Source organism: Microplitis mediator, chromosome 8 (assembly GCF_029852145.1).
Source record: "Microplitis mediator isolate UGA2020A chromosome 8, iyMicMedi2.1, whole genome shotgun sequence".
Classification (NCBI taxonomy): Eukaryota; Metazoa; Arthropoda; class Insecta; order Hymenoptera; family Braconidae; genus Microplitis; species Microplitis mediator.
In genome coordinates, this window is record NC_079976.1 from 4,441,271 (window position 1) to 4,455,987 (window position 14,717).

The 14,717-nt window shown below is 28.5% G+C and overlaps 4 protein-coding genes across 4 annotated transcripts; 3 read left to right on the plus strand and 1 right to left on the minus strand.

The window, feature by feature from the left end:
* Window positions 1-319: 319 nt before the first annotated feature.
* Window positions 320-3,740, plus strand: LOC130673984 (vacuolar protein sorting-associated protein 4). Its single transcript, XM_057479218.1, has 7 exons — window positions 320-455; window positions 646-755; window positions 842-953; window positions 1,014-1,387; window positions 1,458-1,725; window positions 1,798-2,240; window positions 3,127-3,740. Exons 2-7 carry the CDS (start codon window positions 732-734, stop codon window positions 3,226-3,228), a joined length of 1,323 nt encoding a protein of 440 aa, XP_057335201.1. The 5' UTR covers window positions 320-455; window positions 646-731; the 3' UTR covers window positions 3,229-3,740.
* A 190-nt stretch (window positions 3,741-3,930) lies between these two features.
* Window positions 3,931-6,309, minus strand: LOC130673983 (pyruvate dehydrogenase [acetyl-transferring]-phosphatase 1, mitochondrial). The gene is made up of 4 exons (XM_057479217.1): window positions 5,875-6,309; window positions 5,656-5,797; window positions 5,104-5,583; window positions 3,931-4,629 (listed from the first exon to the last, which is right to left on the minus strand). The coding sequence occupies exons 1-4, from the start codon at window positions 5,977-5,979 to the stop codon at window positions 3,962-3,964; spliced, it is 1,395 nt and encodes a 464-aa protein (XP_057335200.1). The 5' UTR covers window positions 5,980-6,309; the 3' UTR covers window positions 3,931-3,961.
* Window positions 6,310-6,603: 294 nt separating this feature from the next.
* LOC130673981 (DNA-(apurinic or apyrimidinic site) endonuclease-like) lies at window positions 6,604-8,969 on the plus strand. Its single transcript, XM_057479216.1, has 2 exons — window positions 6,604-6,842; window positions 7,018-8,969. Exons 1-2 carry the CDS (start codon window positions 6,645-6,647, stop codon window positions 8,809-8,811), a joined length of 1,992 nt encoding a protein of 663 aa, XP_057335199.1. The 5' UTR covers window positions 6,604-6,644; the 3' UTR covers window positions 8,812-8,969.
* A 1,123-nt stretch (window positions 8,970-10,092) lies between these two features.
* On the plus strand, window positions 10,093-13,833 carry LOC130673220 (armadillo repeat-containing protein 1-like). Its single transcript, XM_057478175.1, has 4 exons — window positions 10,093-10,323; window positions 10,401-10,736; window positions 10,823-11,032; window positions 11,786-13,833. The coding sequence occupies exons 1-4, from the start codon at window positions 10,222-10,224 to the stop codon at window positions 11,957-11,959; spliced, it is 822 nt and encodes a 273-aa protein (XP_057334158.1). The 5' UTR covers window positions 10,093-10,221; the 3' UTR covers window positions 11,960-13,833.
* The last annotated feature ends 884 nt before the right edge of the window (window positions 13,834-14,717 follow it).

Genomic DNA, 14,717 nt, shown 5'->3' on the forward strand with positions numbered 1-14,717 from the left:
AATGCATGTGAATAATTTTCAAAAATTTTATTGTGTATATTTTTTAAAAAATTTTCTGTTAACAATTAACTTGATAATTAAAAACACAAACTGTCAGATGTCTATTTTCAGCATCATTACAAAAGTAATTAATTTATTAAAATCATTTGAAATAATTTAAGAGAAATTTAAAAATTTAAATCTTAACAAAAAGGTAATTAATTTTATTATAAAAAAAACAATGCAGTTTCAGATGAATTACAACATTTAATTCTTAGAAACCTGCTGCCCTCTATGCCAATTTCTGCTGTCACAAAATTCCTCAGCGAAACGATATTTTTTCATAAATATTCAGCTTAATTAAAAAAAGTAAAAGCTAAAGCCAGCTGAAGCTAAAGGAGATAAAGTTTTGTTGTCCGTACGTATGAGTGATATTGCATCGCATGACGTCAAATTCGATCAGTTTATTTTCGAAGGTTAAAACTTTTTTTTATTTTGACAGGATATCTTCGCAATTAATAATTACATAAAAATGTCGTTGTGTTAGTCTAGTTATATTTATAATTACGTCGCTAGCAGACAAAATTGATTTTTACATTGAGGTTAATTTGTTACTCATCTCTGTAAAATAATTTCCTTTTTTTTTCCTTGAACACACATACGCAGATCTTGTACACATCGTGTAGTATACACCCCGAGTTAATTGTTATTCCTCATAAGGTTTTTTAAATAACAATAATAATAACAAAACTATGGCTACTGGAACAATACTGCAGGTTAGTAAAAATTTTTCTACATATTTTATAAATCTAAATCTAAATTTAAATATAAATATTACAATTATAAATTTTATTTTGTCTAGAAAGCGATAGATTTGGTGACAAAAGCTACTGAAGAAGATCGAAATAAAAACTATGAGGAAGCTTTGAAATTATACGAGCACGCAGTTGAATATTTTCTTCATTCAATAAAATGTGAGCATTAATTTTTTTGCTAATTAAATTATCTGCTAATGATGATTATTATTTATCTAGATGAAGCACAAGGTGACAGGGCAAAGGATAGTATTCGGCAGAAATGTCAGCAGTATCTTGACAGAGCTGAAAAATTGAAAGCATACTTGAAGAAAGGTAAGAAGAAACCAGTGGCTGCTGGTGACGAAGGAACCAAAGAAGAGAAGAAAAGTGACAGTGGAGACAGTGACACTGACAGTGACCCTGAGAAGAAAAAATTACAGTCACGTTTAGAGGGTGCGATTATTATTGAAAGACCTAATGTCAAGTGGAGTGATGTTGCTGGGCTGGATCTGGCTAAAGAAGCATTGAAGGAAGCTGTCATATTGCCTATTAAATTTCCCCATCTGTTCACTGGTAAACGGATACCTTGGAAGGGCATTCTTCTCTTCGGTGTAAGTCAAAAAAATGGGTATTAGTTATGAGTAAAAGTAATGGTTGATTAATTTATTTAAATTATTACAGCCTCCAGGTACTGGTAAATCATATTTAGCTAAAGCAGTAGCAACTGAAGCGAACAATTCAAATTTTCTGTCGGTATCATCGTCTGATCTGGTGAGCAAGTGGCTTGGAGAATCTGAAAAACTGGTTAAAAATTTATTCGAATTAGCGCGACAGCGTAAACCAAGTATTATATTTATTGATGAGGTTGATTCTCTTTGTTCATCGCGTTCAGACAATGAGTCCGAATCAGCACGACGAATTAAAACTGAATTTTTAGTTCAAATGCAAGGTAATTTACTTTAGTAACTGAATAATTATGGTAGTTATTAAATTATTAATTAATGTAAATTTTTTAAATCAGGTGTTGGTAATGATAACGATGGAATCCTTGTTCTGGGAGCAACAAACATCCCGTGGGTTCTTGATGCCGCTATCAGAAGACGATTTGAGAAACGAATATACATTGGTCTGCCGGAAGAACATGCTCGCGCTACCATGTTCAAACTTCACTTGGGTGATACACCGCACACTCTCACTGAAGATGATTTCAAACAATTGGCATCTCTCACGGAAGGTTATTCTGGTGCAGATATAGGCATAATTGTACGCGATGCTTTGATGCAGCCGGTGAGACTTGTACAGACAGCTACACATTTCAAACGTGTGAGCGGTCCATCGCCTAAGGATCCGTCAGTTATTGTCGATGATTTGCTTACTCCTTGTTCACCTGGTGATCCAGATGCTATCGAAATGAATTGGCTTCAAGTCGAAAGTGATAAACTTTGCGAGCCTCTAGTTACAATGGTAAGATTTATTTTTAAGATACCAGCATCGAAACTTGAAGTTTCAATGCTTGTACAGTCAGCCGAAAGAAGCTGATTTCAGCCCAATGTCACGAATTAATATTAGCAAACGCGTAAATTTTTCGATCCTTGGGGAGAGACAATTAATGTTTCAGCCCGCTGAGTGATGGCTTTTGCAATTTAAACTCTGATACTTGATAGTAAAAAAAATATTTTTAAAAATTACACCCATAGATTTTTTAATTTTCCACATGTGCATATTTTTAGTTTTTTTTTTTCTTTTTAATTGACTTGTTAAAAAAAATTCGAACATTGCTAATTGTCTGTTGACTTCAGGATTATCTCTGATACTTGTCATTTGTTTAATAGAAATTTCAGAGCATTAATTCTATTTACGTAAACGACAGTTCCGACTGTGATTAAGTTTTATAAAAATTAGTGTAAATGATAAATAGTATTTATAGTTTCTGCTTAATTATAAATTACAAAACTTATTTCTGACTGGCTGCTAACACTGAAACTTTATTAAGTTCCAATGCAAGTAATTATTAAAAATATTGTGGGCGTGTTCAGAAATACACTCTGGAGATAAAAAATGACCTATCCAGGTGTGATTAGTACCTTTGTAATGTTAAATCGCACCTCTGGTTTGACCAGAGGATATTTTTGAACGCAGGAGTTAAATATTTCTCTTCCTGACTGTGTTTCTGAACACGCCCTGTGTGTAACTCAAGATGAAACACGATTTCAGACTGTGGGTGATGTCGGCCAATTTCACCCTGGTCTGAAATCGTTTTGTTTCATCCCTTGTCACCCAATATACTATTATTATTAATTGAAAGTTTACTCTTTCATACTTAAATTAATTATCAATTTTTTTTTTTTAGAAATATATGTTGAAATCACTGTCAACTACCCGTCCAACAGTTAATGAAGACGATATGGGTAAGCTCGAGAAATTCAAAGAAGATTTCGGTCAAGAAGGTTAAATTAAATAACAAAAAACCACTAATGAGGTACTAGATCCTTGCCTTATATTAATGCTTATATTTAAAGCTTAATTATAAAATTAATTTAATCTTACTTGTCCAATAAATGTTTTATTTTTTTTACTGTATTGAACAGCTGGGCGTCACATTTTTTAAATTCAGTGAGTTTATTACTTTCATTGTTTCTCTTAACAAATTTTTGAATCTTTGAATACAATAATAATAATTACTATTATTATTATTATAAATAAATTCTTATTGATTGTACGATATACTAATCCAGAAATGTAAGTAAATGTAATATTAATTATAATAATAAGTAGTAATTTTTTAGTGGTAAATTGAGGATTTTATTAAAAACTCATTACCACTTAATAATAATAACGAATAATAAAACTAAAATAAATCAATTATAAAATTTTATTCTATACACATGTCTACCGAAAAATAATAACAACAAAGCGCATAAGTTAATATAAATAAAATAACTGCTTATAAATAAATAATCTTTAACACATTGTACACTTATAACATTGAAAAAAAAAAAAAAATAGCTTATGTAAATTATTTTATGATTAAATAAATGTTAAATTAAAAAAAAACAACAAATTATTGTTACGTTATTCATAAATTTTCTAAAAATAAAATATTTATAAAAATAATAATTTAGTGTAGTGATGATTAGCGAGCGTAAATTTTTGCTTAGCAAATAAATAAATAATTAGTGTTAGTTTTATAAAAATTCCGAGTTGATGTAAACGACAGTAATAGTAATGTCATCTCTAAATATACGTACGACTTCATTGGGTAATGTCAAGAATTTCGATAATCTTAAGTGATCGATACCGTACTCAGTACCACCGAGTGCGTTCCTCAATAAATGAGTCGCGGCGTTATCATCTAAAGGTTTTTTTTTAAAACTTTCTTTGCGCTGTATGAGAATTTCATTGATCTGAGAAAGTTTAAGATTGTTCGTTGATAGCGGAAGTGGAATCGTGGCAACTTTGTCTGTCATATGTTCACCAACGAGATGTACAGCTTCTAGTGGTGTCATTAAGTCCCAGAGTCCGTCGCTGGCAAGGATTAAAAATTTGTTTTTTGGCGTCAGCTTGTGGTAGCTAGTTTGAGGTTTGGCAGTCAAGTAAGGCGGCGTGTGATAATTTGGCGGGATTGCCGTCTCTCCGAAGTATGGGACAACTATTTTGTTCATAATATCACGGGTCCATTTGTAGCGGAAGTCACCAAGTGCACGCAGTGGTGCTAATTGACCTAGTAGTCTCTCCATTTTTATTACCGTATTTTTTTCACTTTCAGGATGCTCTGATAATATTCTTTTAACTTCTTCAGAATTATCTACATTGTGTTCTCTACTCATCAGTTGTGCTGACCAGCCTTCATTCTCTGTAATTGTTTTATTATAATTAAATAATTTATTTAAAAGTTTTAATACTTTTATGAGTGTGAATGTAGCAGACATCAGACAAATTTAAAATTATAAATAAATAGAGTAAATAATTTTTAAAAAAATATTTTTAAAAAATGTACTTATTCATGTCGAAATTTGTTTGATGTCTGCCACATTCACACTCATATACTTTTTCATTTTACATCATTTTTTTTATAAATAAATTACCAAGATGTTGTTTTAATTTTGTACCCTCTAAAATTTAAATGGTTTACTGATAAACTTTTTCTTGACTTACGCGATTAAAAATATTATTTTTAGATTGTGATTAATTTTTTTTTTTATCAGTATTTATTAAAAAAACTATTTATAAAATTATTGCCCTCGATATTTTTGCTTAAATTAAATATAAGTGCTCAAAAAAAAATAACTTTAAGAATAAAAATATACGAATAGATAATTGATCATACCAGTATGAACACCAAGAACAGCTTGACAATCCCCAACATTGGCGACATGAAGATGAGGACCATCAATATGAGCAACAATAGCAACAGATCCAGACATAGCGACTGACAGTGTCCTCGCCATTTCTCTCCGATCCAATTTCTCAAAAGCCTCTGCTGATAAATCCTGATCTAAGCGCAAAAACGCATGCTCTAAAGCTAACTCTATTTCAAAATCAGACTTATTTAATTTAGTCAATTCCTCAATAAAAGATAAGTAACTTTTGTTGTACAGTTTCCCTAACTCTGTTACAAATTCCGCATTATCATTAAATGTATCCAGTAGATGCTTTTTAAATTCCACTGGAGATTTTTTGGTATCAATGACATCTTTCAGTGTCTCCGTAGGCAATAAGCACGCAGCGATATAATAAAATAACCGCTTTGATATAACTTGTGAACACTCGTTCCCTCCATGGCCGTCGAAAATTCCAAATAAAAATCCTGGACAAAATTATCTATTTATTAATTAACTCTTGTAATAATTAGTGACTAAATATCTGTTAAAATATTTACCATTCGTTAATTTACATCTGGCTTCTGATCTCATGTCCTCAATAGGATTATTGGATGCTAATTGATTGGTGTCATATGATTTAACTGATGAATTATCATTGAATTCTTTTGTAAATTCATTTGTTTGTAGAATTTTTGTCACCTAAAATAAATAAATTAATTAATTAGTTAATAAATTAAATAAATATCAGGGAGAAAAAATTAATTAATTAATTTTACCTCTTGCGGAGTGAGCTTTGGTACCGGGGCATGTTGTCTTGCAAAATTACGAACTGTTTTACTTAATTTTTTAGATAAAAAACTGCAGCCATGACGTAGAACCATATTAAATATATAAATTGTTATAAAATATTTAAATTAACAGAATATTTTTATCAAAAAATTTAAATTTATAAAAAAACTTCTTATTTAGCCATCACTGTTCCATGTCATTTTTTTACTTATTTTAAATTTACAAAAAGTCGGAATAAAAAATATTTTTCGGAATAATAAATAATTTAATTAAATTTACATTTGTTTAATTGACTAGACAATTAATTTATTTCTTAATTATTAATTATAAAAATGACTGTCATTAATTTTAAATTGTTATTTATTAAACAATCGATTTTTTAGTCTGGCCATAAGACACGAGCGGGTGATTTTTTTCTTTTTTGATTTTTGAGGTTAACCGGAAGTTTAGATTTAAAAAAAAATTAATTTTTTTTTTGACAAATGAGCATGCGCCAAAAAATCAGCTGACTTCCATGCACAAACAATATTTTTTTTTTTCATAAATCAACAGTCATATTTTATTTAAATAATTAATTATAAAAGTAAAAATTAAATTACCAAGTATTCAAATAATATATAAAATATTATTTAAATATCAAATTTATAAATAATTTATGTTATATTAAAAATAATTGTTTTAGTGGTAATTTTTCCCGCGTTTTTTTTTTTTTCACCTACCGGCATTTTTGTGTTCGTGATGTTGGTGGCTAAAGCTGATGGGCAACACGTTAGTGTTAGTACGCAATAGATCAGTAGTTTCTAGATTAAAAGAATTGAGATTTTCGTTGTTGAATAAATTAAACGATAGATTTATTTTAACAAAACCAAAATTATTAACATCTAAAGATTATTTGATCAAGAAACCGTATTTTGAATTATTTACAATGCCACCAAAACGTGGACGTGCCGCTAAGGTTAGTAGAAATTTTTTTCATTTATAATTTATGAAAAAAAAAAAAATTTTTTGATGACATTTTGATTTACAGTTATATGATTTTTTAAATTAATTGATTGATTTATTTATTTATTAATTTGAATTTAATTACGATTTAAAATAAATAATTTAATTTAATTATTTTTATTGATTAGGACAAAGAAGTCGTTGAAGAAACCAATGGTCACCCGGTAGTCGAAAGCGAACCTGTTCGCAAAGGACGTACTCGTCAGGTTGCTGATAAAAAATCTAAAGAAGAAGACATCGAAGAAAATGTTGAAGAAGTTGCGGCTAAAAAAAGTAAAACTTTGAAAGCAGACAAACAGAAGAAGGATGAGAATGATGTTGATGACAAAGAGGTAGTGGAGGCGGGTAAGAAAACTAAAGCAACCAGAGCTGGAAAGAAGGATAAAAAAAATGAGGAAGATGCTATGAGTGGAGAGGAAGTTGAAGAAAAGAAAGTCAGAGCTGTCAGGGGAAAGAAGAAGGAGAATGACGGTAACGAAGATGCTACGAGTGAAGAAAGTGTTGAAGTTGAGAAGAAAGGAAGAGCGAGAGGTAAAAAAGAAAAGAAGGTCGATGAAGAAGATGCTGGCAGTGAGGGCAGCGCCGAAGTAGATAAGAAAAGTAAACCTGCTAGAGGACGGAAGAAGAAGGAAGAGGATGCTACGGAAGAGGAGACAAAGAAGGCTAAGGCTTCTTCAAAGGTTTCTAAGAAGAAGGATGAAGAGGAGGAGAAGAAGCCTGTGAGAGGACGCAAGAAGAAGACCGAAGATTCTGATGAGGATGTTGAAGCAAAAGTTGACAAAAAAGTCAAAGCCTCTTCCAAGGCTGCTGCCAAGAAGAAGAAAGATGAAGTTGCAGAGGATGGCGATGAGAAGATGGAAGAAGGCCAAGCTGATCAGAAGCAAGATGATGAGGAAAATGGTGATGAGCAGGACAAAAAATCAAAGCCGAAAGCTGGTAGAAAGAAGAAAGCTGATCAAGATGTTGATGAAGAGGTTGAAGAAGCTCCCAAGAAGACTAGAGGTACTAGAGCTGCTAAAAAGAAGAGTGATGACGACAATGCTGAGGATGATGAACCTGTTGCTAAAAAACCTAAAACTCCAGCCAATAGAACTGACACTGATCTTGACAGTTTGAATTTTGATTGCGACAAAGTAAACGCCAATGGACAGAAAGCAAATATTAAAATATGCTCATGGAATGTCTCTGGTGTGAGAGCACTAATGAAGAAAAATGGCTTTGAGTACATTCTCAAAGAAAACGCAGATGTTATTGCACTACAGGAAACCAAATGTGATCTAGATAAATTACCTGAAGACATTGAATTGCCTGGCTACAAACACAAATTCATTCAAAGTAATCAGTCTGGTTATTGCGGGATTGCTATTTACTCAAAAAAAGAATTCATTAGTGTCACCGAAGGCATCAACGACCCGGAACTTGATACAGAAGGGCGTATGTTGACGGTTGAGTACCCAGAGTTCTATGTTATCAATGTATATGTTCCCAATGCTGGAGACAAACTGAAAACTATGGACAAAAGATTGAAATGGAACAAAATATTCCTTGAACGGGTCAAAGAACTTGATGCCAAGAAACCGGTGGTAATTTGCGGTGATTTAAATGTCGCACACAAGGAAATCGATTTGAAAAATCCTAAAACAAACACCAAACACGCTGGATTTACGCCTGAAGAACGTGAAGCAATGACTGAATTGTTGAACGCTGGATTTGTTGATACCTTCCGTCATTTCTATCCTGATAAAACAGATGCCTACACCTTTTGGTCGAATATAGGCAAGGCACGTGAAAAGAACGTTGGTTGGAGATTAGATTACTTTGTTGTGTCTGAAAAAATTAAAGATAATATCTGTGATACCGTTATACGGGATCAAGTTTTTGGTAGTGATCATTGTCCTATTATTTTATATGCTAACCTGTAAATGATGACTTATTTACCCTCATTTCCTCAGCATTTATTATTAATTTTATTACCATGTATTTAATTATTTAATTAATATGTATTGTAATTCTGTTTCATTTTTTAGCCATTGAATAAATAATATAAACTGATTTAATAAATAAATACTTTTCAATATTATTTTTAGTTTTTTTTTTGTCGGAATAAGATCTAAGATTAAATTTATGGAATTTTATAATTTTTTTTAATTATTTCAGGTAAACAAATTTCGTCACTTGGCCTGGAATTTATTTGTGATCATAAAATATTTTTAAGGAAGTCGAGTCACCAAAATTTTTTTAAATGTTGGCTTTGATTGATAAGGAAAAAATATGATACTGAAAGTAGCAGACATTGAAAAAAAACTTAAAAATAAATTTTTGTTCATGTTCTATAATTTTATTATACTCATTATTAATTTGTTTATAAAAATTAAGAACTCGTCTGATGTCTGCTACTTTTAGTATCATGGAAAAAATTCAATTTAAAATTTTTGAAATTTTCTCATAATAATTTTAGTTCTGAGCAACTCAAAAAAAATGATGAATGTGAATTTAGCAGACGATTGTAAATTTGTTTAATTTTAGAATAAATGAATAAACTATGAGTCAAAATTAAAAAATTCATATTTAGGTAAATGTAAGATCCGTATGCGCATTTTTTAAATTTCATTATTTTAATTAATTCAAATTTATAAGTTGTCTCATGTCTCCTACATTCAGACTCATTAACAAATTGTTGAATTGAAGTTAACAATTGGCTGCATGATGACAAATTGTCGCAATAAATCTAACAAAAAGTTAACAAAGTGTCGCTTGGGGTATAAAAAAAACAAAAAATTATCATTTCGTTCGAAATTTAAATAAATTGATAATCATTTATTCTGTAAAAAATTTAAGGAGCTACAAAATTGTCCTGTATCATTTTTATCATATCCTAAATATTTACTCCAAAATTAAAATTTCTGAGTTAACTTACGTTCCGACAAAATGTCGAAATGTGTAAGAAAACTGCAGGTTTTTTTCGATTGATTTTTGGGGCAAAATTTTAAATTTTAAAAACGAACAAAATATTTTATATTGCGAAAAAAATTTATATTTTACTTAAATCGCAATATTTTTTCATGAAATTATAAATTTTATGCATAAAAAATACAATAATTTGACATTTAAAGCATCAGGGTACAAAGAAAGTACAGACATTGCCATCTAGAGTAAGAAAACACGAAATCGATGATGAAAAATAAAAATAAATAGAGACCCAGCTGTTCTATTCAGTGACATATATACATGTACATGTATATGTATGAAAATCTAATAAAAAAACATATTTATTTTATGTTTTAGTTTAATTGTTAATTAATTTTATTTAGTGTTAGAATTTAATCAGTGAAATGGAAGCCGATGATCTGACAGATTCAGAGCAAGTAAGAGCTACACTAGAAACTTATAAAAAACTAGCCAATGATTTTACGAATCATGATACTATTTTAAAGGTCAGTAAATATATATGAAATAATATTTGTTATTGACATTATAATTACTCATATTTATTTATTTATTTATTTTTCAGGATAAAACAGTCCTGTCATATCTAGCTTATGTACTTGAATCACCTGACGTAGAAGTTGTGGAAATCGCTCTTGATATTCTTGAAGTATTTACTAAAAATGTTGAAAATTATGTTCACTTGACATCAACATTTGGTATTCGTGAAGCACTTGAATCAGTTATTAATAAATATTGTATAGATGATCCACATATAGCTAAATATGCGCAAAGTGTTAAAGATGATATTGAACGGATGAAACCACCGATTTATAATTTAAGAAGTCGTTGCCGACGAGTTATTGAACCAAAGAAATTAAAGACACATGTTATTGTTCTACATGTCAGTGGCCTGTTACCTGTGAGTATATTATTTATATACATATATATTTTTTGTTCAATTGAACTTCAAGAAATTCATTTATTTGTTTTTTTTTTTTTTTTTAGGAAACTAGAACAGATTTAGAAGCAACATTAGTAAGAGTTGAAGGTCTGATATCATTAGTTGTTGATGTTGAACATCAACGTGTTACCATGAGAACTTTGGCCAATGTATCAGCTAAATGTATTGCCGAAGCTATTAGAGATAATACTAAAAATATGGAAGCTAGATTAGTTACCAGGAATAAATTCAATCAAGAATTTCTTGTTAAATTGGTAATTTAATATTCATATATTTAATCAGGTGGAAAAAATATTTGTCATTATAATTATTTGCGCTCATGACTAGATAAATTAATTGTTATTATTGTAATTAATCATATGATCAAGAGAAGATGTTCTAGATGATTAATTTCCAAGTTAAAAAATTATTTTAGTCAGAAAAAATTTCTTATGATAGAATATTTTAAAACTGGTGATGACTTGAAAATTAATTGACCAACCCTGATAGTCAAGTTGGCGAGAAACTGGCGTCAAACTAACAGCCGCAACTAGACGCCAAGTTGGCCACAAAATTTGGTACTTCCAAAGTTGTTAGACACTTTTTTGAGAAAGTTGGTGACAAAAGTTGGAAATCCATTAATTTGGCGGTCACTTTCTGAGAAAGTTGGTGGCAAAAGTTGGCAATCCATAAGTTGACGGAAAGTTGCCTTCAATTTTCTCAGAAACCTGCTTTCGAATTGCGGCTCTTCCCTGGCGTCAACTTTCTCAGAAAGTTGGCGGTAACTTGTAGCCAAAAGTTGCAAAAGCTAGAGTTGTCGACAATTTGTCGTCAAGTTGGTCGCAAACTAATTGACGAGCAACTCGTGCTATCAGGGTAAGACATCATCACGGTTATAAATGAAAATTAATTACATAGTAAATATGATGATAATTATAAATTGATATTGACTTATAATGACATGATATTTTTCCACGGGTATTTAATTTAATAGTTTTTAATAACTTAAATTAAATTTTTTAAAACAGTTATCTGTTGATAATGGAGACTGCGAAGACTTGCCGGAATATTTACCTGAGGAAGAAGAAGAAGATCACAACCAGAAAGACGGTATTGTTTCATTATTTTCTGGTTTGAAACAAAGTGCTTCGACAATATATAAGTCAACAACTGAATTTCTGCACAGTTCATTTTACTGGTGAACCTCTTTGCCTCTCTCGCGTTAGATTAATTACTATTAGGATCATTAATAATTAATTAATAAATACTGAATACTATTTATTAATTAATTTATTATAATAGGACCATTAATTTCCTCATTTTTATTTTCATTATCATCAATTTCATGTATATATTAATAATCTCTATTTCTTCTTTGGAAAATTTTAAGGAAAAAAAAATCTCAATTAACTATTAATTATAAATTATAGATTTGATATTATATACGTTAATGAATATAAATTTCCGTAAACTTATTTTTAATTATTGGTAAAAAAATAATTATCAATCATTGGGTTTTTATATTTTTCTCGTCCCTCGAGAAGTGCAAGACTTTTTTTAGTCTTATTGATAATAAATTAATTGTAAATTTTGCTCTTCAAGTTTATAAATTTTTTTTTTTAAATCAGTATTAAATATTTTGAGATAATTGTTGTAATTGTAATTGTTGTAATCTCATTAATTTTTAATATTTCATTCTTTTTTATTAATTTACCAGTGAATTTAAGTGTCGTTCTGGTTTGACCGGCCTAAATTTATAAAATTTTTCGAAAACTCGTTAACTATTTGAAGTAATTAATTTTTTTATAATCCTTCGAAAACAAAAATATATATACATATATGAAAGTTCTCACAAATATATGCTTTTAAAAACTCCCATTACTCAGTTGTTTCTTCGCATCAATTAAAAAAATATTTTAAAAAACGCGCGTTAAATTTAAAAATTCTTACGACAAATACACAAATTTTTTGATTCTTTATTGGAATCAAATGATCGTTGGTTTCTCGATAAAAATTTGGAAATAAATTTTTGAATATCGACTTTGGAAGTATACAAAAAAAATTCAGACCAGATTGACTCGTTAGTTGCCATTTTGAATAAACGTTTTTACTAAAGAAAAATTATTATCAAAAAATGAAATTAGAAAATTCGTAATTTATGTAAATATATATTCAATAACAGAATCATCATTTAATCATTTAATTAATGAATCATTACCAAGGCTGTGTAAAATTAATAACTACGCATTTTTATTAATTTTATTTATGCAAAAAAGTAAATAATCAGTAAATAAAAAAATGTATTTAATGTATACCAAACAAATCAAATATTTAAAAGACTCAAATACTCGCATTCTTAATCTAAATGCTCCTTTTTTTTGTTTCAAATAAATTTTCATTGTAAAAAAAAATTAAATAAATTATAATTACTATTAATTAACTCAGGGACTGAGAATTTAAAGTTAAACGTTTTTTTAATGTTAAATAAATTTTTCTTCCTAATAATACATCTCTAAATACTTTATTTATAATCTTATTTATGTTTAATATATTTAAAAAAAAAAATAAAAATAAAAAAGACGAACCAGTTTATTTTTAGCTGCCAAAATTTATTATTAAATACAAATATTTTTTTTAATACCACTACAAATATGGAGCTGTCTAATTTATTAATTATTAATTTTTATTTAATAATAATTAGTCATTGGAAAATTTTAAATATCGTCACTTGTAAATGTGCCTATGAAAGATATAACATTTAAAAATTTTTAAGGCATTTTTATTCTGGAGCAGGTACAGCATTTCTATTTTTTATTTTTATTTAAAATGTTTTCAGTTACGTTATTCCCATTTAAGCATTTAAGTTTTTAAATTTATAATTCATATTTTCTTTCTTTAATTGACCAACATTTCATTACTTATCATTATTATTAATCGACATAAATCCGTTGGAAAATTTAAAGGCACTCGAACCTCATGACTAAATTGTAGTTCCAAAAAAAAAATTACTTTTAAACTCCGTCGTTTATTTTTTTAATAATTTAAGTTTATTATTAATTTATGTCTAGTAAAAATACAGCTCCGTATTAATGCTCATTAATTACAAATTTAAATAATTTTGCAAAGATACTGATTCGTCAAAAAATTTATTTTTCATTCTCATTAAATCGAATTATTCATTTTAATTTTATTAATTAAACTAATTAGGTTTTTTGTTTATATATAATTCTACATAATTTTGGGCGGCACAAGTGTAATATAAATATTATATATGTATATATATATCCTTTAAAATGAGTAACATGAATTGCACAATCACAAATCTAATTATTAAATTCATTCATTCATTCATTCATTCATTCTTTCATCCATTAATTAATTAATTATTTAATCAAACATATCAAATAATACATAAACATTAATGCATACCTGTATTTTATTTTCTAAGTGGGCACATTATTGAGATCTCAAAACAATTATATACATCGTCATGCAGACAAAAACAAAACATATTTGTACAAATATATGAGCGATTTAAAGAAATAATGTCGTCACTATTTTTTTTCTTTCATTCTTCTCTCTCTCTCTATCAGTCACAATTATTAACTTAATTAATTACGGACAATACACGAAACAAAAAAATTAATCAAAATTTTAAATTAAATTATTTAGTCAATAGTCAATTCTAACTTAAATACAAAACTTAAATTTTTAATTACTACTTTCACAATTTGATTTTACGTAAAGACAAAGTACAATTTATATTATATATATTATCTATACATTATTTATTAACCAGCAGTTAATTATTACATTAATTATTTTTCGTATTAAAAAATAAATAAATTCATATTTTATTAATCGAAATTAATAAATTATCGAAAATTTGAAACTTGCAGTAACAAAATTATTTTTGATTGCCAACTAATTGACAGTTTATAAAAATATATGGAACGAAAA